The 20151-nt window shown below is 51.6% G+C and overlaps 1 protein-coding gene and 1 long non-coding RNA gene across 3 annotated transcripts in view; one reads left to right on the forward strand and one right to left on the reverse strand.

The window, feature by feature from the left end:
- The window catches only part of MNAT1 (MNAT1 component of CDK activating kinase), a 102760-nt gene that overhangs the window by 15378 nt on the left and 67231 nt on the right, over positions 1-20151 (reverse strand). For both annotated transcript variants that reach the window (XM_029078842.1, XM_029078843.2), the window contains exon 7: positions 16422-16543. In XM_029078842.1, coding sequence (XP_028934675.1) covers positions 16422-16543 — 122 coding nt within the window. The remainder of the gene's footprint in view (positions 1-16421; positions 16544-20151) is intronic.
- LOC103167550 lies at positions 13010-15078 on the forward strand. The gene is made up of 3 exons (XR_005660748.1): positions 13010-13250; positions 13481-13582; positions 14884-15078. It is a non-coding gene; the product is annotated as an uncharacterized LOC103167550 (long non-coding RNA).

The raw sequence follows: 20151 nt of genomic DNA on the forward strand, positions 1-20151 counted from the left end.
TAATAATGACGACGATGATGATATTAATGATGGCATTTGTTAAGTGTTTACCATATGTCAAGCACTATACTAAGCACTGGGGTAGATGCAGGATGATCAGGTCCAAGTGAGGCTCACAGTCTAAGTAGATGGAAGAACGGGTATTGAATTCCCATTCTGCAGGTGAGGGAACTGAGGCCCAGAGAAATTGGTTTGCCCAAGATCACGAGCAGACAAGTGGGGGAGCCGGGAATAGAACCCATGCCCACGTTTCCCTTATCCTCAAAAAATCCGTCCCTTGATCTCACAGCCCCCTCCAATTATTGCCCCATCTCCCTCCAACCATTCTTTTCCCAACTCCTTGAGAGAGTTGTCTACACCCACCACCTCAAATTTCTCTCCTCCAATTCTCCCCTTGACTCCCTCCAATCTGGCTTCCGTCCCCTCCACTCCACAGAAACCGCCCTCTCAAAGGTCGCCAGTGGTCTCCTCCTTGCCAAATCCAACGGCCTCTATTCCATCCTAATCCTCCTCGACTTCTCAGCCGCCTTCGACACTGTCGACCAGCCCCTTCTCCTGGAAACGTTAGGGAAGCAGTGTGGCTCATTGGAAAGAGCCCGGGCTTCGGAGTCATAGGTCATGGGTTCGACTCCCAGCTCTGCCACCTGTCAGCTGTGTGACTGTGGGCAAGTCACTTCACTTCTCTGTGCCTCAGTTACCTCATCTGTAAAATGGGGATTAACTGTGAGCCCCACGTGGGACAACCTGATGACCCTGTATCTACCCCAGCGCTTAGAACGGCGCTCTGCACATAGTAAGCGCTTAACAGATACCAACATTAACATTATTAAACGTTATCCAACCTTGGCTTCACCGACTCTGCCCTCTCCTGGGTCTCCTCTTATCTCTCTGCCCATTCACCCTCAGTCTCCTTCGCGGACTCCTTCTCGGCCTCCCACCCCCTAACGGTTCAGTTCTGGGTCCCCTTCTATTCTCCATCTCCACCCACTCCCTTGGAGAACTCATCCGCTCCCACGGCTTCAACTCCCACCTCTGCGCAGATGATATCCAAATCTACCTCTCCAGCCCCGATCACCCTCCCTCTCTCCAGTCTCGCATCTCCTCCTGCCTTCAAGACATCTCTACTTGGATGTCCTGCCATCACCTCGAACTTAACGTGTCCAAAACAGAGCTCCTTATCTTCCCACCCGAACCCTGTCCTCCCCCTGACTTTCCCATCACCGTAGACGCGGCACCGCCATCCTTCCTGTCTCACGAGTCTGTAATCTAGGTATTACCCTCGACTCCTCTCCGTCATTCAAGCCACAGATTCAGCCCATCACTAAATCTTGTCGGCCCCACCTTCACACGGCTAAAATCTGCCCTCTCCTCTCCATTCAAACGGCTACCACAATAATACAGTGACTCATCCTATCCCGCTTGTATTAGTGCATCAGCCTCCTTGCTGACCTCGCACCTTCCTGTCTCTCTCCACTCCAGTCTACATTTCACTCTGCTGCTCGGATCGTTTTTCTACAGAAACAGTCAGAACGTGTCACCTTGCTCCTCGAAAAACTCCAGTGGTCGCTCACCCACCGCTGCATCCAACAAAAATTCCTCACCCCTGGCTTTAAAGCACTCCACCACCTTGCCCCCTCCTACCTCACCTCGCTTCTCTCCCACAACCCAGCCCACACACCTCGCTCCTCTAAGTGCTAACCTTCTCACTGTGTCTCCATCTCACCTGTCTCGCCGCCAACCTCTAGCCCATGTCCTACCTCTGGCCCGAAACACCCTCCCTCCTCAGATCCGACAGTTACTCTCCCCCTCCTTCAAAGCCTTATCGAAGGCCCGTCTCCCCAAGAGGCCTTCCCAGACTAAGTCCCACTTCTCCTCATCTCCCACTCCTTTGTCACCCTGACTTTGCTCCCTTTGCTCTTCCCCCGTCCCAGCCCCACAGCACTTATGTGCATATCTGTCATTTTATCTATTTGTATTCACGTCTGTCTTCCCCTCTCTAGATTGTAAGCTCATTATGGGCAGGGAATGTGACTGTTTGTTATATTTTACTCTCCCAAGAGCTTAGTCCAGTGCTCTGCACACAGTAAGCACTCAATAAAGATGACTGAATGAATGAATGAACCCAGGTGCTCTGACTTCCAGGCCTGCGCTCTTCCCACTAGTTCTCTCTGTTCAGGACCCTGCCTCCCAAGTCCACCAAATGCTCGCCACAGGGGACGGGGCCTCCATCTATGTGGTCAACCAAGAGGAGATGCCCCGTTTACTTTGATTGCCGAAAGAGGCTAAGCTTCCCCTAGAGCAAGACACCGGAAACTGTATCTCTGAGAGAAGCATCAAAGGTGACAACTAAATAAGATGGAATAAGGAGTTGGTGGGGGGTTGTGGAGGGAGGGGAGGGGGAGAGAGAGAGAGATGGCAGACATTTCTTTTAGAAAACCAGAATCCAATTCTTTTCATGAATTTTCCTTTGTGTCATTTTTTTTGCCATCTATATTACTGACCCACATTATTCATTTCAGGGATCACTGAATTTTCCCTTTGCAATCCCAAGAATGAATTCAAACGAAGCCCCTTCTGCTTACGAGCACTCCAGCTTTTGTCGAGACCACAATGCGCACACCTGCCGTTCTCCTATCATCTTTAGCAGGAAAGCATTTCAGCCCTCCTCCGAAAGCAGCAGAAAGGGCTTATTAAAACATTAATCACAGTCCATTATATTCTGACTCCCGGCCAAAAGTTCCCATTACATCACTGAAAATATCTATTAACCAAAACCTGCTTCTGACAAGTTACAGAAGTGTGGTGTTTAGCATTTAGGAACGTAAAAGTCAGTCCTAAACCACGAGTTACACAATTGATTTTGCAGTGGCAGGCAAGAATCATTCATTTTTTTCTGACATTTATTACTGGGAGAGGGTTGATTTAGCTGGTGTTTCTACTGTAAAATCATTCAAAAAGGACTTCCAACGTCACCTGCCATTATTAAACACATTTATTGTGTCAGAAGTAAACAGTGAGGGCTGGCGACGGAACCCGGGTGAACGCCGGACCGGCCAGAGCAGAGAAAACACCACTCCGCCTCCCGGAAATCGCGGTGCGTGGAAAACTGCATACTGTCTTCTGGAAATACAGGCCTTGTTTAGAGCCCCGGCTCACAGGAAATTATAGCAAATGAAAACCATCCCCCCTTTCCACTCCCACTCACTAGGATTTATGTTTTTGCATTTCAGCCCCGCTACGGACAGAAACAACAGCATGAGGGCAGCCCGCCCCTGAGCCCATGGGGGACTCCAGCCCCTCCGGGAAGACCGTGAATGTTAAACTCATTTCTTCCTTATTACGAGTTTTAGCCTGACGGCAGTGTTTTCCCTCTGCCGCCGTAGAATCCGGATCTAGGCCTCTTTCGGATCCGGCCGCCGAACGCCATCTTATCTGAGTCGTCCCCCTCAAAAGACCCGAGCCAAAAATCCAAGAGAGGTGGGGTGAGGGAGAGGAGGGAGGGCATAACAGTCAGGTAACCCCCGACCGGAGGTTTGTGGCGCCTTAAAGAAAGAGGGTGGGGGTTCTGAGCCACCATGATTTAGTGCACAGGTGCGACTAACTGTTCTCTCTCAAAAATCACGACCAACAGTGCGGATGGCACCAAGAGAGTCCTGGGGAAGCATCCGGGAAAAACAAAAACCGGCTTTAATGTCTGTGTTGGGAGACTACTCACATTTGCCAGGTGGTATTGAAGCTAGAAAGCTTAAAGCAGAGTTCCTAGGACTACCCAGGAACCACTTCTACCAGCAGCAGTGTGCAATATATCTCTCTCCCTCCCTTACTCCGCCCCTCCCTCCCTCCAAACTGTAGAGCGTCAATAGATACGATCAAACTATAAAGATAGCAATACATTTAAAAGGCCAAGGACTCAACGAACCTCACCTAGCCACTGCCTCCCACCATACCCCGACCTTTCCAGGCATTCCCAGCAGTCTCCCACCAAGCCCCCTTCGACTGGCAATCAGTCTAATTTTCGAGAGTCTTCCAAATCTCTGTTCCAGTCTGTCTCTCACAAGTTCAATGCCTTCTCTCCTCAAGTTTTATTTTTTGGTTTGCCCACCTCTCCTGATTTTACCCTATGTCCTATCATCCTTTTGCTGTTCTTGGTGTACTTTGTATCTTCCCCTTTTTTAAAATTATTTTCCCCTTTCGGCCTCTGGTTTCAATGTTACCGGTTTTGTTGTTTTTTTTTTTTTTTTTTTAAAGTTCCCTGATTTCTTCCTCTCCTCCTCCAGTGTTCCTCTGCTACCCCAATTCTTTCTTCTTCCTCCCTTTTTGGGAAGAAGTGTCACCTTTTCCTAGAAGCAGCCTGGCCTACTGCGAAGAGTACAGGATTGGGAATCAAGAGACCACTTGGCTGTTTGGTGATCTTGGGCAAGTCATTTAACTCTTGTGCCTCAGTTTCCTCATCGTTAAAATGGGGATTCAGTACCTGGCCTCTCTTCTCTTTGAATGTGAGCCCCATGTGGGACAGAGACTGTGTCTGATCTGATTATCCTGTATCAACTCTATCATTTAGCACAGTGCTTAACAAATACCACAATTATTATTGTTTTCCTCATTCCTATCTGGTAATTTTTTTTCCCTCCTTCCTTTTCCTCCTTTGGACCTACCCCTAAACCACCCTTTCTGAAAACACACACCCTACTCAACTATAGACTAGGAGCCGTGTTCAGGCAGAAAATCCCAAGACCTTTGGGGTTTCAGAGTCCAGCTCTCTGACCGGGGAAGAAGCAAAGGCAAGAAAAATAAAAAATTATGATGGAATTTATTAAACAATTACTAGGATACAAGGTTACGATATTTGGCTTACGATCTATTTTATCTCCATTTGACAGATGAGGAAACTGAGGCCCAGAGAGGTTGCCCCAGGTCACAGATCAGAGCTTGAACTTGGGTCTCAGGACTCCCGGCCCCAAGCTCTTTCCACTAGGCCGTGCCACCTCCGGTAATGGGCCTCCCTGGGATCCAGCCCTGCAGCGGGAGTGAGCTGCAGGTGGATTGTCTCGGTCAACCACACCCTCTCCCTTTTTTAAATGGAATTTATAGAGCGCTTACTATGTGCCAGGCATTGTACTAAGCGCTGGGGTAGATACAAGCTAATCAGGTTGGACACGGCTCATGTCCCACATGGGGGCTCACGGTTTTAATCCCCCTTTTAGATAGTATTCATATTAGTGTTTGTCTCCCCTCTCTAGACTGTAAGGTCACTATGGGCAGGGAATGTGCCTGCTAAATCTGTTATAGTGTACCTTCCCAAGTGCGAAGTACAGTGCTCTGCTCATAGTAAGCGCTCAACAAATACCATTCATTGATTTTGCAGGTGGAGTTTTTTTATGGTGTTTCTTAAGCGCTTACTATATGCCAGGCACTGTTCTAAGCACTGGGGTAGATTCAAGTTAATCAGGCTGGACCCAGTCCATGTCCCACATGAGGCTCACAATCTTACTCTCCATTTTACAGATGAGGTAACTGAGGGCCAGAGAAGTGAAGTGACTTACCCAAGGTCACACGGCATTCAAGTGGCGGAGCCGTAATTAGAACCCAGGTTCTTCTAACTCCCAGGCCCGTCCTCTATCCACTAGGCCACACTTCTAGCAGGGTCCACTGAGGGGGGCGGGGGAGCTCTGGACCCTGGACAAGGATCCCCAGGATGGGGTCGGGTCCCGGACCAGAGCCGGGCCAGACCTCAGCTCCGCTGCTGCTGCAGGAGGGACAGTTCGCCTCCGTCCGGCCTCCCAGAACCCTGCCCGGCCTGGGGCCGGCCTGGCCAGGGGAGAGGTGAGGCCTGACCCGCTCCGGATGAGGAGAGGAGCCATCAGAGAGGCAAGAGACAGAGTGGAGCAGAGATCTGGAAGACTGTCAAGAAGCAGACCGACTGACTGGCTGACAGTAAGAGGGGGCTGGGTTGGAGACAGCCGGGAACGGGTGGGACGGCAAGGATGCGGTGGGGGGAGAGTGGCTAGTAGGTTTGGGCAAACAAGCCCCCAGTGGAGACCCAAGCCCTCCTAGTACTGAAGTCGCCAGCCCTCCCTTCAAACTCCAACTTTCCCCGAGCATTCCCGGAGGCAGAGGGAAGAGCAAATATCAGGAGCTCCCGGGAACTCAGTAACCGAGGCAAGAGGGTCGTTCCCCATCTTCAGATTTTCTCCCGGAAGAAACACACGGTGGAGCGAGCCAAAGGGCTGCTGCTACCTGAACTCTTTTCACCTGAGTTAACAAGGACACCCAAAAGGAAGCGGCAGAACCACGATGCAATCACAAAACGCCATCTCCGAAAATTAGCGGGGCTTTGAAAGCAACGGCCAATGTGTTTTCTATTTTAGAGGTTAAGAGAGTCACCGGCCTACACATGTCTAATAATTTCCTAGCAGCTCAATCTCCTGACGTCGCTGCTTTAATCTTTCTGGAAGGAAATGCACTGGCAGCAGGCTTCGGGAAGAAAAGTCCTTGCTCCTGGGGACTGAGCCCTTAACAGGACGGAACACAAACCTTTCAGCCCGGGCAATCCGGACCTCGGAAAGGAAACTTCAAACTGGAGTCTGGGGCTTTGTCTCCTCACGTGGCGACTCGTCCGGTCACGTGGACCGAGGGATAGCGGAGAGCCGGTCACAGGGGGCCGGGGGTGTCCGGAGAACCAGCCGTGTGGGACGAGGGGGTGGCCACACGGGACGGGGAGGAGGCCAGACAGGATAACCGAAGCCGGGCCGCTCTGTCGGCACCTCGGCCGGGAACGATACGTCATCTCCTCAAGCCCGGACCGCCGTGCTAATCTGCCACAGAAAATCCAACTGGCCGATCCCCTCGGCCGAGGAGCCCGGCACCGCGGGAGTCTGGGAGTGCTTCCAACTCACGGTCGCTTGGCCGACACCACCACTCCACGACAGCCCCGCTCTACGCCTTCTCCTGGGCTCTGCCCAGCGCTCACCCAGGGGGAGTTCCCGCCCGGCTTTTCCGTGACTCACGGGTTGAGCGGTAAGCCCCCGGAGCCCCGGCCGGGCCCACGGTTCACATGCGGAGCAGAACAAAGCCCCACTCTTTCCCATTCTGACGGCAGACACGATGGCGTTCACGTAGAGACTTCTCCCGGCCTTCCCTGGCTCCACGGGACCTTTTCCAGACTCAGAGCAGTCCCTTGGTTTTCCCTCATCTGTTTGCTTGCCAAGCGGCCACTAGGAGGACCTGGCAAAAAAGGAACTCCAACCGGGTCTGGCTCAGCCTCACCCTCCTAAAAACCGGGGAGTTCGTAAAGTCTGTGTGGCCCAATTAACCCGCCCCGTCGTAAAATCTGCAAAGCATTATTTCTTACCCTAAAATATATTTGGCCCTAAAACTTTAACGTGGCACCTATGTTGGGTAAGCCAAACTGCCCCCAACCCGGCAAGACCCTGACTCGGCTCCCTTTCTAAATTAGCCTATTCTGTGAACGTTATTTATAGCACCCTAAATAGCATCAAAGTTATTTACAGCGTACAGTTGGTTCTATAGCAGCGTTTGTTCGCCAACAAGGCCGTAATTATTATTAAGCAGTCGAGCCCCTCACCCTCTTACATGCGGTACCTCAACGAAGGAATGCAAAGAAACCCAGACACATCTTTTGCTCAAAAACCGGGCGTGCCGCCTTGCCAGTGGCTAAGTGGCGGCGAAACCCATCGCCCATCATCACCCATCACTATCGCTCATCTCTCTAGGTCTCCTTCACCTGCCGTTCGAGCATAAGCTCTTCGTGGATGGAGAACCTGCCCCGTGCCTCTGTTGTGCTTGTCCAAGCGCTCAGCACAGTGCGCTGCATCTGAGGAACTCCCCGGTCTCCTGGCAGTCATTTGACAGAGATGAACCCTTGTTGCGGCCCACACGAGTTCCCCGGCTACCAGGGTGGGGCCCGGCCCACGTGGGCAACAGAAAAGCACTCTCCAAGTGGTCAAAGCCAAAGCTGGACGTACGGCTGGAGGTCAGGCGCGGGGCTGTAAGGATGCGCCCAAGCACACCACCCCAACGGAAGAGGCGGGAGAGGGGACGAAATCTCCTTCCTGCCTGAACCCTGGCTGTCAGCACAAACGGCAAAATTTGGATTTGTGCTCTGCACACAAACAATAAATATGATTGAATGAATGAATAAAAACGATTGATTGATGCATCCCTTTCCAAGCTATGCCCCCACCTGCCTCAGAATGGGGCAGCACAAGAAGTCCACTGTCAATCGATGGTATTTATTGAGCGCTTCCTCTGTGCGGAGCACTGTACTAAGCATTTGGGAGAGGACAACAGATGGCAGACACGACCTCTGCCTTCAAGGACCTCACAATCTAGCAGTCTGGTCTAATCGGTTTAGCTAGACCATAAGCTCTCTAAGAGCCTCTAAGAATCATAGTCCCTGCTGATTCACCGGTGCACTCCCAAATGTTCAGGGCTCTGCACACAGCCCCACTGATAGATTGACTGATCGATGGACTGCAAGCCGACTGTAAGCAAGGAATGCGTGTGCCAACTCTTATTTTATACTCTCTCAAGCACTCAGTCCGGTGCTCTGCACACAGTAGGCGCCGAATAAATTCCACTGATTGACTGACTCAGTCCTCCACTGAGAACTGCAAGTAGAAATGTGGGGTGTCAAGGAATGGCTTTGCCGACCTTGAATTTATCAAGGCGGCAAGCCCAAGTCGTCCCCAAGTTGTCTTGGGGATGCAGGAAAGGGAGATAAAAGTAACCGAGAGATCAGTCGAGAGTGCGAAAGGGTCTCGGAGGTGCGTATTGAGGCCAAAAGCGGGTTGCTACCAAGCACGTGAAACAAGCAGGTCTACCCTGGCGAGCCCCGTTCGGGAGGGAGGAAAGGAGGGGGCCGATCTGAGCAATCGAAACGATTTCATCGTCCGTATTTTGAAGACGATGATGTCCATCCCCGAAATCCATCCTACCACAGCCTCAATTCTTCCTTTCCGTTTGTCCTTTGGGCTGGTGAGCTCACTGGGGCACTGCAACCAGGCAAGGGCATTAAGAGCCTGGGCTTGGAGAGAGCATTTCCCTTTACAGACTTTCAATCAAGGAGTCAAACCCCTGGAATGGATTCCAAACTGCATCGATTCGACTGGCGAGTTCTTTGGTTTCATTTCGTGGGGCCGCTTCTCCTTTGTGTTTGATTCGCTAACCTTGTCTAGTGGGCAGTCACTTCGTTCCGGGAGGCAGGCAGAGAGAGAGAGTTCTACGCACGGTCTTTGTCATCCCCGTCTGCGTTGCCTGCACGTGAAACTGCAAGCCTCCCGAGCAGCAGGCGCTCAGGGAAAATGAGCTCCCAGCGGGTGCCAACGTCCGCTTTCGGGATGCCGGGAAGGAACCGAGATCCAGCATTCCCAAAGGGCCAGTCTCACGGTTCTCTCGTACCCAAAGTGATTTTCAATAGGTTCGTGGGGAGAACCCTTTTGGCCAGCAATAAGTCGAGGCAAGACTACGGGGTCGAAACGCATTCATGGAACAAAAAATAAATGTGTGCTGTTGGAAAAAGGCAAGCTCACTTTTCTTAAGACTTCTTCCATCAGTAACTAGAGAATTACTTTGGCTACTGAGAGGGGCAGCTCTCCCCACGTGACCCTGATGATATTAAATGAAGAGTGAAATATCCAGTTGCTTTCCCAGTTGCTGGGACCCAGCATGGGGAGGTCTGATTGCCCCAAGGAGACCATTCTGGGTAGCATCTAAAGAAAACCCGCAACAATTTAGCAGGGAGAGGAGAGGGGAAACAGACAAAATAAAACATCTCTACCAGGTAGAGTTTGGAGGTGTTTCCCAGTCCCGGCCCTCTCTCCAATCTCAAAACGAAAAGCTCCACGCAGCCTTCGTTGATTATGACAGAAACCATTTCCATTTAGCCCCAGAGATACTGACACAACACTATAACCCACTTCCTCAACGATCTCTTGTTTTTGGAGTTGAAATGTGAAGTATGACTATCGGTACATGTATATTTTTTAATAAATGTTCTGATTTAGTAGTCCAAAAACCACCATTACAAAAGAGCATTCTGGAATAAATTGTATAATCACATTTCCTACAGTGACCTTGTAATCTCTTGAGTATTTACTCTAGACTAAACAGCCTCATTCAGCTGCCCTGCGTCTGACTGTCGATGAAAGAAGCTTGTTTGACAACCGCTTCGAGCAGAAACATATTTTTTCCATGATTGCATAAAAAAGACTAAAAAAAAAAAAAAACCCCAAAAAACATTTCCAGACTAGAATTTTGCGCGCAGAGGTTCATGTTAGATCGATGAGTTAATTTTGGAGCCAAACGCCAACAAAAACAATTACTGTGGACATTCTGCTGTCATGGGCAGCATTCGAGGTTAATTTAGTGGTACCTGGAGAACTGCAGCCAACTTGAAACGTACATATATATCTATATCTATAACCCATATATATGGTTTATATATATATGTATGTATATAAACCCAACGGGGTATGCAGGCTACCTTTCTGTTCCTGTTTTACATTTTCCATATCCCTTTGCTTTTACGACGCTTCCGAGACCCTTTCCAGTTCTAGGACTCCCACACTCACCACGGGCGGGCAGAACAAAGTAGGAGTTCTTCACGGTTCCCTCCAAAGTCTGTTTTTAAGCTATTTAAGAGCCGACGATCCTGATGGGAGAAGTCCATTCGAAACTCCACCTACCGCTGGGGGCCAGTCGAAATATCAGGGAACGCCAGAAAGTCCGTTCCCTAAACCGTGAGATGGGCTCCGGGGCTGCTTTGGCATTCAGCCGGACCGCCCACCCGGACCCCACCCGACCATTCCCCCCAGTACCCCTGAAATCCCCAGCCTCCCAGCAAAACTTGCAGAATCGCCAGTGAGAGATGAAACCGGTGGCAAACGGCACGGAAATCTGCTTAAAATTAGTGTTGTTTAGGCACGGCTTTTTTTCCTCCAAGAAAGAGAAGTGTAAAATCCACCGGGCGACGCATCAGCTACTGCACCGTCTTGTCCCAAATCAGACGGAAACAATTCTCCCAGAAACCCCCGTTTGACCTCGCTATAAACCGAGCAAAACGAACTTCCTTCACATGCTCCCAATCTCTTTGATATTTACAAAAAAGAAAAGGAAACCGGGAACCGGCAGCGGAGTGTGGGGCTTGGACAGAAAGAAGCTGGATCGCCTCAAAGGATGCCCGGGCACATGCAAAGGGACCCAACTGGAGGGCTGACCCGCTTCCCACTACCTTCTATGACAACAAATGTGACCTCCGGCAGACTCAGCATTGAAGGCTGAGGTTTCACCCCGATTCCTCACTACCGCTGTGGATTCCGGGTTTGGGGCAGGAGGAGGTCTACAATAATAATAATAATAATGATGGTATTTAAGTGCTTACCATGTGCCAGGCATCGTACTACGAGCAGGGGTAGATTATGAGTTTATCGGGTTGGACACAGTCCCTGTCCCCACACGGGGCACACAGTCTCAATCCCCACTTCACAGATGAGACAACTGAGGCGCAGAGGACCACCCGAGGCGTATCTCGCTTGCTCCAATGAAAGGGATTCAGAAATGAGAGGAGCAGAACGCTCTCATGGTTTTTGAATCAGACGGGAGCTCGGGGCTGCTGGGAGGAAGTGGTGGCGGATAGCTGGGTTGTTCCCCTTCCCCCCCATCTCTCTCCTCGCAGAGTCTCTCCTGTCCTCATTGAGAGAACCCAGAGCGAAGACTGACCGCCAGGCCCAGGGGCCCTACCCCGCCACCCCACGATGACTCAGACGCTGAACCTCGGGTTTGACCACACTCCGTCGTGGCGGGGCTCCTTTCACAAATCCCCAGAAACGGCAACCCAGAAACTCTATCAGTCGAATGGAGAACCGGTGCCAGAAACACACATGTGTTTTGAATTAGGCCCCAGTACTGAACAACAAAGAAATATGCAGGAGTTTTCCACTTAAAACAAATGTAAAAAATGAAAACGACCAAAATGATCCCCGCCAACCTTCCCATTCTAACTCGGGAGTAAGCACGGTTGAACTACAGGGGGAAGAGATGGGAATCACTCCAGTCGATCGTAGCTGTTTCAAACCAGAGGCAGACCTTGAAGAACTAGAAAAATCGACAGAAAGCTTTGGTGAGAAAATAAAATCGAGTGAAAAAGGTTTCTCAAATGGAAACTCTCTAGAAACCAGCTTTGCCCATAGGCATCTACTCTGGGCTATTTCCACACTTACCGGAAAACATTTCAGAAAGCATCCCGCCGACCTTAACTTCAGAACTTCCAGGTACAATGTAATTTGTGTTTCCCGCCGTGTCAAGCCAGGGCCTTGTGGAGGGAAAGAGCCGGAACTGGGAGTCGGGAGTTCTAATCTCAGCTTTGCCACTTGCTTGCTGGGTGACCTTGGGCAGGTCACTAACCCTCTCGGGGCCTCCATTTCCTCATCTGCAAAAATGGGGATTAGGTTCCTGATCTCCCTCCCTCTTAGACAGTGAGCCCCGAGTGGGACGGGGACTGTGTCTAATTGGAGTGTCTGATATCCACCCCAGAGTTCTTATCACAATGCTTTGACTACATAAACACTCAAATAATAATCACTGTAAGCACCACAAGTTATGGTGCTTGACTGATGCCATCAAAAGATTAGAGAAGCTGGGCCCCTTGTTAAAATGTGGAATGAACGTCTGTCTCCCCCTCTAGAGTGTAAACACACCTCGGGTAGGAAACGTGTCTACCCACTCTGTTGTACTGTACTCTCACAAGTGCTTAGTACAGTGCTCTGCACCCAGTAAGTGTTCAATAAATCCCACTGATGATGATGAATGAATTTCATGCAAGTGTTGTAAAAAGTACAAGTGTTTAAGTGAACTGATACTTTCTGACCATAATTACCGCTTTTAGGACTAATTATTAAGTTTCGTGTTGCTTCTGTCCATAGAAACCGAATCCCACGGAATTTTGTGGCTAGTCGGCAGATTCTCTACGGATCAAGGAGAGAGGAGGGGGTGGGGAAGAGAGAGGAGAGATGGAAGGGAGAAGAGACCCCCTTCCATTCCCTCTCAAAAAGTCAGGCTCCACCTGCTACTGCCAAGCCAACCAGCCAAGCCCGCCAGCAAAAGTTTACTTTTGAATTTCGAACACGCTCAGGAACCAAGCGCTGCTCAGAAGAGAACAACTCAACCTATGAACCACCTGTGCCAGTTGGAGGAAGCCGTAAGATTGGACCGACTACCATCTGACCTGTCCGGTGAGTTCCGCTGCCCGTCACGAATCCCGATAATCAGCTGCCGGCCGGAGAACCCCTCCCTCTGGGAACAGCCAGTGGGTGATCAGCCGGCCAGCCTCTCGCTGCCGGAGAATGAGGCTTTCCTTGATTAACCACGAACGCCAGAGCCTAGGGAACCTCAATTAGCAGTTGTGTTTTCCCAATGCTAACTCCCCCTGGCACTGACTACAACATGTTTACACATTGCCTAGGGCCAAGCAGCAGCGCAGTGCCAACGCTAACCTACTCTGCGGCCCGGATTACCATTCACGCTGCAGCCATTTACAGCGTCCTTCTCGAACGCAACCAGAGGGGTAAGTTCGGCCTGGTGGATTTCTCGGTCCTCTTCGGGCAATCCAGACCAAACAGCAGAGATCTACATAATCCATTGTGGTTTTCAGATGTGCAACCCAGGTTCACAGAGGGCAGGGACTCAGCTCCCGGGGCAGTATCCCATAAGAGCCTCCGGGCATAAATCTGACAGAAAATCTCCTCTCAGAAAAAGCTCCGGGCACCGCTCCGATGGGACCGAGAGACCGGGCGGAGTTGGGGGGCCCTGACTTGAGAGGAGCATGGTTCCTCTGGGGAAGGGTGAGGAAGAGGGCCGGGCGTCACGACGTGCTGCCGCAAACTCCCTCGAGAGCACGCAGCGCTCCTGAAGATGCCCGGAGGGACCGGTCGCCCCACGGGCCGGAGCTGAAGCGCACTCCCAGGGGCCAGGTTGGGGCCCCAGATGGAGTCCACAGAGGCCGAAAGGGAGATCCCAGGCTTTAGTCCAATAATGTGTGGTCCTGGATCCCACTGAGCCTTTCCTTCTAGGTCCAGCACCGTGCAATACTAGCGATAGTATTAAATGAGCATCCCCTGGGTGCAGTACACTCTGCAAAAGCTCTTAGATAGTGAGCCCCCTGAGGGCCGGGGATCATTCTGCATTCCTGCCTGTGTATTTTTTCCCAGTGCTTAGTATGGTGCTCTGCCCACAGTAAGTGCTGCATAAATACTTGGGCGGGGGGCGGGGGGCCACGACAGGGGTGGTCTGCTCAGCCCTGCCCGCCCCGGACAGGTGAGGTACCAGCAGAGCCCACAAGAGAACCACCGGGCTCCAGGAATTTTCAAATATAACACAGCTCCAACTCCCTCCCACACCCGCACCTCTGAATAAATGCCATGACGCGTTGGCGGGCACCGAGAAGCAGCCAGGCGAAAACACCGCTCTGATTGAGCAGGAAGCCGGAGACAACCGAGGATTGACTTTGGCACCGGCCGGGGAATGAGGTCACCCCCGAACACCAAAATGAACACTGGCGTGGATCCCGGCTCCAGGCACTGAGATGTGAGGCCTTAGGGCATTCGCGCCCCCCCCCCCGCCCACCCCCGTTTCCAGAGGGATGGGTGAAGGGCAGACCATGCTGAGAAACACTGGTGACCTTCCTGTAGGCCAACCACTGCTGTTCAAGGGAGGAGAGGGCGAGTCTCCTGCAGCCAGCAGAATGATGTGTTTGAGCAAATTCACTGGAAATTCCAGTGGTCAATGGGTGAGGCAAAACCTCCACAGAAAAGGGGGGAGGGGGAGGGAAGAAGAGGGAGAAAAGACTGGTGCCTTACACTCTTCCAGAAAGGAGGATTTGTCCGTGCCATCCAACGGCAGACCCAACTGGAAATCCACGCAACTCCTCGCCCCTGGTAAGCGCTTAACAGTTACCACAGTTATTACCATCATTAACCTGAGAGAACAAACTCCCGTGGCATCTTCCAACCTCCCCGTTACTGAACTCTGACGAAGCCTGGCCTGGTCCCGGCCTGGGTCGCCTCCCCTGCCATAGCCTCCTCTTCCTCGAGGGCTGGGCTGCCTTGGCAGGAACGTGTTTCAGATCCGCCGATGCCGGCGGGCTCCACTCAACCCTCGCAGGGCCGGGGATGGGGCGACTGCACACCCAGTCCTCTGAAACGGAACCGAAAGCCCACACGTTCTCTCGGCTTTCCATCCCTGGAGACGTAGTAATAGTAGTAAGGGTGTTTATTAGCTCCGTGTCTTTTGATGAGAATGGGCAGTTTTCTGCCTTATGGGGGGAGGAGGGCGGCGGGACCGGGGACTTCCCAGAAGCCCCCCGAGGTCCTTTTTGAGCCTGGGTTTTTGTCTTCCACCTATTTATTATCCCCCAGGCTAGGGGTTCTACCTTCAGCACCGCACGAGGAGTAGGGAGCCCAAGCCTCAGGCATCACCCAGAGATTTCGAGGGCCAATCCCAAGACTGACAAAGAAACCCCCCACGGCTCGACCAGGGCCCTTCCCCCTAGTAGGGCGGAGACAGAGTTCCATGCGGCTTCCTGACGGTGAGCTTTACACTTCAGTAATATTGTGGGACTTCGCAGGGCCTGCCCACCTCTTTGATAACATTTCTTTACCACGGCACTTGGTTTTCCCAGTCAACTTTTCATTCGCCGCTTTCTGCGAGCAGTCGGGCAGGGTCAGAACGAACAGAGTGACGGCGTCCGTCGGCCCGGGGAGGCGTGGAGGCAGGCTTGCGGCCACGGAGGAGGGCGGTGACCCTCCGACTCCTCCAGCTGGTGAACATTTGTGAACACCCGTGACCACCAAGTGGCCCCGTTCACTCTGGAGCACGGATGTGCCGGTCAGAGTGTTTCTGCGGAGCCCCCGGGCCAGGCCTGCCTTATGCCTTTGGACAAAATATGTTTTATAGCTCATTTCTCACAAAAGTTGTTTGACTGTAGACAGCAATCAGCGAGTAAATCTGCCCTTTTTCATGGCAAGCGGCCCAACTTTGATATTTTTACTGGCTTACAGCTGGCTAAATTAAGCCCTGGGCTTTTTTTAATACACTGTGAGGCTGAAAATGAACAGTTACTTCACTGGGACTGCCAACGACAACCTTAACCCACCGATGCAATCCAGCCTCGCTCTCCACAGGTCTATAAAGCTAGAGAAGCGAAAAGTTTAGCTCCCCCACCCAGCACGTTGGTGGGACAGGATGTCTGCTTTACTAAGCAGGACTCATCCGAAGGAAAAAAAGAAAAACAGCCTCTGAACTCGAACTGGGGAGGGGAGAAGGCTGGATTGGTCTTTAAAAAAAACAGGTTCTGAGCAATTTGAAAATGTCATTAAGGCAAACAAAAAGCTCCTTCTGCTACTCACCCGAGCCTTCCCAGCAGGTCAAACGGAGGAATTTGTGGTCCACACGTTTCTATTTTCAGTGGCTGGTACTCATACAGAACCTCCTCCAGCACCGGAAGAGGAGCCAGGGAAATGTGCTGACCCTAGAGAGGCGAGACAGAGACAAAGGACGTGAGCGGCTGGCGATTACCTAACATCTACCTCCTTTGCAGTCTTTCCCTCCAGTGTATTAGACAGGCTGTGCTCTCCTCTGCGACCTGCCCGCTGTGACTCCGGTCAGGGGCTATAGGAACCGGGAAGAGGGTGAGTTGATATTTTTTAGGCCCGAGGGAAAGTATGACGTTCACTAGAGCCGGGTACACACGGTCCCTAGGGCAGAGGGGGATCCCTGGCAGAGAAACCCACTGCCACCAGCTACCTCAGCCATCGCCCAGGTGTAATCGTACCGTCGAGACCCCAGCCGAATCGCTAGGACCGAGGCTGACGTTTAGCGACCCCCGGCCTCTGGGAAGGGCGGGAGGCAGCTTCAGACGCCGATTCAGCATGGAACTAAGCCAGCCCTCTCAGCGCGGAGGGGCAAACGATGCTCAGGACTGCCTTTATCCCAAGTCCTAGCGAGCAAAAGTCAGTGAGCAAGTCCATTAGGTTTCCCAGCCACTGATTTCCTGTTGCCCCTACTTGGAAAAGGACGTTGCTTTCACTGCTCTCTGAAAGGCTTTGCAAACCCGCAGGAGTAGAGGCTCTGGAGAAGACTTCTGACCGACAAAAAGAATGAATCGAGTCAACGCGCGCCCACCTGACTGGACCCGAGATGAACCAAAAGAGACTCTTCACAAATGAACAGAAAATGTGAATTTTCTAAGGAGCTCTAAGCAGGCATGTGTGGCTAGGGCTTTTTCCTAAGCGGATATAATTTCAAAGTGCCCCCCTGCAGGGACCAGAAAAAGGGAAAGCGGGGGAAGAGAAAATGGGTGGCAGAGGCAGGTGGGGAGAGCGAGGTGAGAGCCGATTGGCCGGGGAGATGGAGGGTTGGAGGGGGAGAAAGGGGGTGTTTTTCAGTCGCGCCCTGTGAGGTTTCAGGCTAACTGGCAGCGAAGAGAATGTGTTCTTTAAGACTGTCAAACACAATCGGACTCCTGAACGGGGATTGAATCCTCCACTTAACCCTTTGCGGTGCTGAGTTGGACAGAGTCAGATGCTGAGTAAGAGAGAATAGATGACTGAGCAGAATTTACTCTCAATTTAAAAAGGTATAAATAGTTCCCATTTTGCAGTTTGTACATTACTGGTTTTTCCTTCCATTAACCCAAAATATATTGGATTTGGTAGAGATTCAAGGGGGAGGTTGAAAAAAAGGCTGAAAAGTCATCAAAACTGCACCTACTGGTATTTTAGGTCCCCGGAGTCTCCAACAGAGGATGAACTGTCCAAAAGATTATCTCTCCACTGAGTTGCCCTCGAATCCCCACCCACCGGGGGCTACCCATTCCCCTGGGGTGCTGGCTCTGGCTTCGGCACCCTGGAGTCAGCGCTTATGACCCCCACGAACCATGAGGTTACTCCCTCCTTTCCTTCACCCCCACAAGGAGACTTGGGAATTAAAGGTGTCACTCTCTGGTGCACCTGAGCTGCTGCTATGACCCACTCAACTGTGTGGATTTGCAGTCACCACTGGCAGTGGATTCCTTCCCAGGTTATCTCCTTCCAGGAGCAATCAATCCATCAAGCAATTTGTGGTATTTATTAAGCGCTTACTGTTTGCACAGCACTATATCAAGGATTAAGCCTCCAGCCGGTTGGAAGTGTGACCCTCTTTCATTGCACAGTCACCCTATTCAGGGTCACAGCGGTTGACAGAGCCTGAGGCTACTCTGCCGAGAGTTAGCCACAGGCAAGCCGCTGGAGCAGTTCGGGAGTTGCCCGGTCTCGCATATTCCCGCCTTTGCTGCCAGACTCGCGGAGGGCTGCCGACTCCAGTGGCCGGTGACCGTGACGGCGGGGATGAGGACGGCAGCCGGAGTTTCTACTCTCTCCATCTCCTGGTGTTGAGGCCGCTGCCGAGGGCTCGGTACGGTGCCCTTCACTCAGCAGGGGCTAAGCGAATGCCACCGCTTGACTGATGGAGCACCTTGGACATGATCACTGCACACTAGGGCAAACTCAAGGCAGCAGTGACTCTCTGTGACATCCCGATGGAAAAAACAACTAGAGCGATGTCCTGCATCCAGGACTGGAGGTGGCCAAGTTGATCCACTCCCTGAAGTTCCCAGACACCTGGACCCCCCACTTGTTAAAATCCCAACCGGCAGCTCCTCGCCCTTGTTTTCTCCTTTAACTGTTTCCAAAAAAATTCTCTTTCTCACCCTTGAGTGATCTTCACCGCTCTCCCTCCGAATCCCCTGCCACTCGCCTTAGACAAAAAATATTCTCCATTTCAAACTGCACCAGAACACCCTGCAAAGGTCCTTTAGATGCGGTTTCATTTTATTCTTTTGCTGAAGTAGGCACCGGAAATTGGCTATCAGCTGTGAAAAAAACAACCCTAAGACTTTCTATTTCAAACATTTGTTAGGCAAAAGAGAGGGAAAATTTCCTGTTTTTCTATTTCATATGCTATTTCCATTCAGGAAAAACACACTGAGAACTTCACAAACTATGCGAAAGAAGACCAGCATTAACGGCTACATAACTTACCTGCTATTTAAGAACTGAGCTGAAATTTACCATTTGATTTCCCTTAAGACCCAAAGGCTCAGACCAAATCTACAAGGCTGCATCCAGCAGAAGCAAGAACGGCCCACTTCAACCGCACAAACCAATTTGCTTTGCCCCCATTTTTCAAAGAAGGAAAAACCCAAACTGTGGTTGAGTTCACTCCAGAACTTTCGGGCCGATACCCAAATGAGTCCAGGATCTGGGGGCTTGGCGACAGCAAAGCTGTCGAGCTGAAACCAACTCTGGGCTCTCACCTGTAAAAGTCACAGCAAACTCTCGGTGGGGAAGGAAGGGGACGGCAGAATAATCAAGGCAAGCATTGCCAGCCTATCTTGCTTTCGCCCTCGGGGCCACTTTGGGCCTTGGGATGGACATTCGTGCCCACCAGGGGCAGGGATAGCCCGGCTCCATGCCCGCCCACCACTAACCCTGGCTACCGATGTATGTCTCATCGGAGGTCCTGGGCCATGGGACTCCATGGTCCCGGTGGAGCCAAGTGGGTCCCACCGGTGTTCCCCCCCCCCGATTCTGCCAGTCAGCCGAGAGCCTCGGGGGGCCGGGAAGGAGAGGGAGGAGGTCACGCAGCAGAGAGCTGAGGTCACAAGCCTCCTTCCATCTGTCATCTGGCCATATGGACTAAAGACACGTGCACATTTCTGGGAGTTTGGGACAGGTGTGCCCATCTGGGAGCATCATCCTCCTTCAGTCTGGAAAATAACCTTGATTACTGAAATCAGGTTTCCCTTCAAAAGACCCACCACATTCTGGGTGCTTAATCAACTTGGAATAAGGGCAATTTATACCGTTTTCCATATAACTAGGTTCTGGAAGGAAAGCCCTGGCCAGGGATAATGTTTCTTGAGGAGAGTCTGGTAGGGCCTTTGAAAAATTATTGTCATATGGGAATGAAAAACAAGGACGTCAGTTTCACCGGCACATAAAGCGCAGTGCCATTATCTCGAAATCAGTGGTTCGCCAACATTTCAGGCCACAGACCACTTCAATGGAGAAGATGATGTGCAGATTGCTGGGGGTG

The sequence above is a fragment of the Ornithorhynchus anatinus genome, chromosome 14, assembly GCF_004115215.2.
Source record: "Ornithorhynchus anatinus isolate Pmale09 chromosome 14, mOrnAna1.pri.v4, whole genome shotgun sequence".
Classification (NCBI taxonomy): domain Eukaryota; kingdom Metazoa; phylum Chordata; class Mammalia; order Monotremata; family Ornithorhynchidae; genus Ornithorhynchus; species Ornithorhynchus anatinus.